Here is a 6,000-nt window from a genome sequence, read left to right on the forward strand (position 1 = left end):
GAACAGCCTCAGCTACTTAGTGAGGCCCTCTGCAACTCAGTGAGACCCGGTTTCAAAATAAAGAATAAAAAGTAGGGCAGGGGGTGTAGCTCGGAGGTTGAATGCCCCTGGGTTCCAATCCCAGACCCGCAAAAAAAAAAAAAAAAAAAGAAAGAAAGAAAAACAAGTTATATCTCCAGCCCTTTTTTTGAAACAGGGTCTTGGTAGGTTGCGGAGGCTAGTCTTTACCAGGCAATCCTCCTGTCTCAGCCGCCTAAGCATGGAATTACTGGCATGCACCACCACACCTGGTGGAAATATTCTTTAAAAATATTTTTGTTAGTACATGGTAATTGTATATGATAGATTCAAAGTGATACATTCATATATACACACAACATTACTTGGTCTGTTTCCTTCTCCACACCTCCCTTAAGTGGAAGCATTTTTTAGTAGGTTTTCCCTAAGGCATAAAAGTTCATGTGAATAGACATTCATTCATTCATTGAGAATTTATGATATACATGGTTTTAGGGACACTTGAGATACAAAACAGTTCTATTTTCACCTGCTCTCCTAGAGTTACGACAACTGAAAAGGCATAATAAAGTGAAAAAATCATATCTAGTTATGCACTGTTATTTAATAATCAAATTAGATATGAGTTAGAAATTCAAGATAGAATTGGTTTTATGAATAATAATTGTCATATCAAATACACTTATCAGTATAGCTCCTATAGTCCAACTGCAGGTGTAAGTATTGTTTCAAAATAAACATTGCTTATAATGTCAATAATTTTAATTTCAGACATATGATTGTACTGGAATATTACATAGTAATACCAAAATATTTATTTTATAAATTCCTTAAAGGATTTTGTGACAAAATTATTTTTAATGATTTAATATAAATAAGACATATTACTTGTTAGAATTAAAAAGCTTATTTTATTTAATATAAACACATGAAAACTATACTCCATAAATTAAAAATATTTCCTAGTAGAGATAATGGAAAGTGTTTTCTTTGGTAAATCTATAAAAGGAATTGCTTGGCTCAGATCACAGAAGCATTTTCTGCTTTCTTACTTAGGGACATTTTTGGGAGTATGTTAGGTTTTTATGTCTCATATAAAAACACATGTCAGATGTGTTTATATGTTTTTGAAAAATGTAAACCAACCTTGAAATGATCCATTATATGCATTTGTGTGATACATGCTTTGAATCATTTTAAAAAAGGGCTTTTGTTCTCAAATCTCATGGACATATATAAATAGAACAGAATTTAAAAGGTATAACCTTGTTCAAAATCTGTGAGTAATCAGATCATAGAGTAGACATCTATAAAATGCAGTATACGCACTAAGAAAAAAGGTATAACATTTGGAAAGTAAAAGCATAATATTCTGAAAGTTTATGCCTTTAAATTAGGATTAAATGTAGCTTTATATGTGGTAACTGAAATAATTGTTTTCCATTAAGAGAAATACTTGTATTAGAAAAATAACGTACCCCCCCCAAAAAAAAAAAAAAAAAAAACAAGCCAACCAAATAGTGCATTGAATTAATTCTAGAAATTTACTAACAGGGGCAAAACCCTGAGGTTTCATTTTTACTTTCTCTTTTTTCCTAATCAGACATATCTAAAGTACATAAAGTAAAGGAAAGTTTGGCTCTGATATTAAAGTATTATTTTCTGAGTTATTAGTCTGAGTGTTTAATTCCCACCAGGTAAACGGAATCTGACAAGTTTCTTTTGTAGTTTGAGTTATAGGTGATGATTCCTAGGCCAAGTTCTCTGCTTTGGAAAATATTTATTCAAAATGCCTGGAAACCCAGGAGTACATATTAGTAATTTTTTCCTTGCCTGGGCTGATAGGAGTGGTTCCCTCTTGGCCAACCCAGGTTGTGCCCTGGGAACAGCGCCCTGCTGAAGTTTTCATCCAGATAAGAAAAACTCTGATGCGTTTTCGTTTCCAAAAAAATAGCCGCGATATGTGTCGGCTATTGATCTCTTCTGCCCCTGAACACCATCTGTTTGTTACGGAAGGGAGGTGCAGAGAGCAAGAAGGTACCCCAGTCCTCGCAGCCGCGCCTGCTCTGAGCCCAGAGAAATCGCGCTGTCCATTGACCTCTCCTCCGAGGGACCAGGAGGATGCAGAGGGCTTTTGAGCTATCAAATCTCTAACCTGTTCTGCATTCTCCAAATCTCAACTAGTCAAGTTGCTGCCCCCAGACCTCGTAGCCAGAAGCCCAAGACCCACTAGTGCACCGTCCTGTCCACTTCCCCGCGCTGGTTCCCCGGCCACTCTTCACTCTGGGACACCCGCTGCGCCTCCAGGGACACAGTCCCCGACTCATCCTTCTAAAGCAAGAAAGGAAAACACCTACCCTGGTGATGATCAAAGGCTGGTTGAAGTCTATGCCCCCCGAAAGCCTGAAGCCCCAGGGCGCGGGGCCCGGGAGGACCACGTTCTGGGGCATGGTGCCACTTGGCGAGACCTTCCTGGACAGAGGCGCGTTGGCTGCCTGGGAGTGGGGCGCGGAGAGGGGGCTCTGCACCCTACAAGTGTCCAGGAGCCAAACAATCCACTCTGCTCTCTCGGGGGCAGAGTCCTGGCAGAGAGTGGGGCCAGGGAGCTTTATCCCTGCTCCGGAGTGACGTCACTGGTCTCCCCTCCTCCCCACCCCCTCCCACCAAGGAGAGCTCCAACTTTGGAAGTCAGAGCGCCTGACCCGCGGGAGTTCACCGAAGCGCAGCAAGCTGGCTGGGTGCAGCCGCCGGGACTCCTGCGGGGAGGGCGGCGCTGGCTGGAGGAGCTTTGGGTTACAGCTTCCATCATCCGCTTGAAGTAACACCTGTCTTCCTGCTTATCATCTACTTGGAGCTCAGCAGAGCACTTGACTGGAAGTTAAAAGCAGTCAAAATGCAGCCTCCACGCAATGCGAGTAGTTATGTACTAGTCTTGAGCGTGTTAATATTTCCTTGTTAGCTCTGTGACTTTGGCCAAGTTCTAAAGCATTAGCTTCCTCAGCTGTAAAATAGGGGCGATAATTGTACTTATTTTTTTTAATTATTGTGAGGATTAAACGAGTTACCTCTGTATATATAGTGCTTGGCACAGCATAAGTGCTCCACACATATGAAGTGTTTCTACAATTAAAAAGATATGTATGCATTAATGCATACTAATGTTTATCTGTAATATCCATTAACATGTTTTTAACCAGTATATTCAAACTTTACTTCTTCAAAAGGAAGGAGTCTAAAAGTGAAAATGTTAGCCAAACATTTATTCAACCTAATGAACCAGAAGTACATATGAATGACTAATCAATATACCTAAAATGTAAATTATTCCGAGTAGGGGTTTTGTCACCACCCTCAAATGCAGTCCCTGGACATCTGTTTTTGACGATGAGAGGTGAAAGTAAATACCCTAGGAGTTGGGGCAGCCCTGTGTAGACACTAAGACCAGAGTGAGGGCTCCCAGGACAGTGAGTAAGAGAGACCAGGAGGACCCCAAACTGGTGAAACTGCAGAGGCAGAGGGAGGGGACATGTGTTCCATGAGCACCTTTGTGGAGAGGTCCCAGCTGCTACAGTGATGTTCACACATGTGATGGTAGTTCACCTGCATGGCCCAGGAGACTGCTATTATTAGGCTCATTTTCCCCTCAAGTAAGGAAATAATTTTGTGGAAGCTGAGTCACTTGGAGAGGGGGAAGGATGAGGGAAGAGAAATACGAAAGGCTTTAAAAACTCAAGAATGAGTATCTTGGACTGAATGCCCAAAATGATAGGGCCATGTCAGTTCAGGAGGGAAGAGCATACTTTCAAAAGAGTAGTCTGAGCAGGGTGTGGTGGTGCACCCTTGTAACCCCAGTACTTGGGAGGCTGAGACAGGAGGATTACAGGTTCTCGACCAGATTTAGTTACTTAGTGAGGCCCTCTGCAACTCAGTGGTATCCTGTTTCAAAATAAAAAATAATGAAATAGGGCTGGGGGTGTAGCTCAGGGGAAGAATGCCCCTGGGTTTCATCCCTAGTACTGCAAAAAGAAGAAAAAAAAAAAGAGTAGTCTGTTTGGGTGCAGTTTTAAGACTGATGATTCAGGAAGCTGTAAGCAAAGCAGGCCAGTTTGGGAAAGTGTAAATCGCAAGACCAGGTTGGCCAACCCTTTGCCCAAAGTGGTAGATTTGTCAAAGTGTCAGGGCATGGATATTTGTTTAGTTCCAAACACTTTCCAGCACCCTGCCTGTGTTGGATTATTAGGGAGATAAGAATAATATTCTTGTTGATTTTACCTATGTGGGTTGGCCACATGATTGCAGAATACATTTCCTCTGTCTGCCACTGGCTGTATCTACATGTATGCCCCCCTACCCAAAACACAGACACACACACAGACACACACACACACACACACACACACACACACACACACACACGCCAGTCCAGGGAGGGGAAAAAGCCAATTTATTCTGAGTAATTGTCATAATCAATTTATGTGTTTTTTTTTTTTTTTTTGGTGGTACTGGGGTTCCTGGAAGCCCTTCTACCTCCGGGCTACACTCCCAGACCTATTTTATATTTTTATTTAGAAACAGGGTCTCCTAAGCCAGCGCACGCGGCTGGCTTCGAACCTGCGCGATCCTCCTGTCTCCGCCTCCCAAGCGCGGGGATTACAAGCGTGCGCCACCACGCCCGGCGCTGTCATAATCAATTTAGTATACCTTACTTCATGGGCTGGCTTATACAGCTAGTTGGTTGTTATGATATTTTTTTCTTTGGTTTTATTAGGCAACATCTACACAACATCAATATAATACTTGATGAGTTCTTAAGGCTTTCCAGAGAGCATGGAAATTTTCTTACATTCGGTGTTCACTGAGATCAAGAGAAAAGTGTGCAAAGGTGACTGTCAAGGTAGAACGGAGAAGAGCTGTGAGGGAGAACGCTGGGGCAGAAGTGCTGGACCAAGCTCAGTTCCTCTTGGAGATCCCTGCTCTTGATGTGGGGATTGTTCTAAGAAGAAGCACTTTATGCATGATACTTTCATTTATTCCCCTTTTCTTTTTCCCTTTTTGAAGGAAACAGTGGGGCAGTGTTTCATAAAGTGACAGAAAAGGGTGATATGACTCTCTTTGGGAAAAGTGTCAAGGGAAACTCTGGGAGGTAGGGATGTTAGAGCTGGATCTCCAAAGGTCAGAAAGAATCTGTCAGGTAGCTGGAACCTAAGGTAGAAACACTGCACTGGGTGTGTATAGCGAGGTAAGAAACAGATGGCAAGTTAGGAGGAAGCAAGTAATTTGGTGTGGATAGAAGTGAAAAGTGGGTAGAGAGGTAGTGAGGGGCATGTCAGAGGGATTCGTATGGCACACTAACATTTTGAGTTTATTCTGTCAGGAGCCTTTGAAGAGTGCTAAGCGACAGGTGTAATAATCAAATTTGCATTTACAAGCACCATTCTTGGAGTTGGGAAGATGAATCACAATTACACGAGACAATAGGGAGTCCAATGAGAACTTCATGCAGCCTCAGGAAAAAAGTTAACTAGGGCAATGGAAATGTTAAGAGTGGGCAGATATGGGAATTATTAAGAGATTTGTTGATACAATCTGAAGACAACTCTCTCATCAGGGATTAGAGAGAGGTTAGGAGACTTAGCTAACTTTCAGACTTCTCTGTTGAGCTTTACATGAGTGGTGGAATTATTAACAAAGAGCAAATGTGTAAGAAGTACAGTGAGTTTTTTTTTGTTTTAATCAGAGAATGGATTAAAGCACTGTTTTGGTTATACTGATTTTGAAATGTCTGTAGAATATCTGTGCCAGACAGGACCCTGGTTAAAAAACTTAAGATTTGGAGCCAGACTGCCTGGATCATAGAGCTTCACTGTACTTTCTGGGTGATCTTAATGTATGTTAAACAACATAGGTTAAGATGGTGATGATAGGCACAGAAAGAAAATCATGACATGTTCTAACTTATATGTGGAAACTAAATAGGTTGGT

The 6,000-nt window shown here is 41.7% G+C and overlaps 1 protein-coding gene across 4 annotated transcripts in view; it reads right to left on the reverse strand.

Moving 5' to 3' along the window:
• The window catches only part of PDLIM3 (PDZ and LIM domain 3), a gene marked incomplete at its 5' end in the record, with an annotated part of 35,988 nt that extends 33,520 nt beyond the window's left edge, over positions 1-2,468 (reverse strand). For all 4 annotated transcript variants that reach the window (XM_080710133.1, XM_080710132.1, XM_080710130.1 and 1 more), the window contains one exon: positions 2,376-2,468. In XM_080710133.1, coding sequence (XP_080566259.1) covers positions 2,376-2,468 — 93 coding nt within the window. The remainder of the gene's footprint in view (positions 1-2,375) is intronic.
• Between the last annotated feature and the right edge of the window lie 3,532 nt (positions 2,469-6,000).

Source organism: Muscardinus avellanarius, assembly GCF_963383645.1.
Source record: "Muscardinus avellanarius genome assembly, chromosome: 14".
NCBI classification, from domain to species: Eukaryota; Metazoa; Chordata; class Mammalia; order Rodentia; family Gliridae; genus Muscardinus; species Muscardinus avellanarius.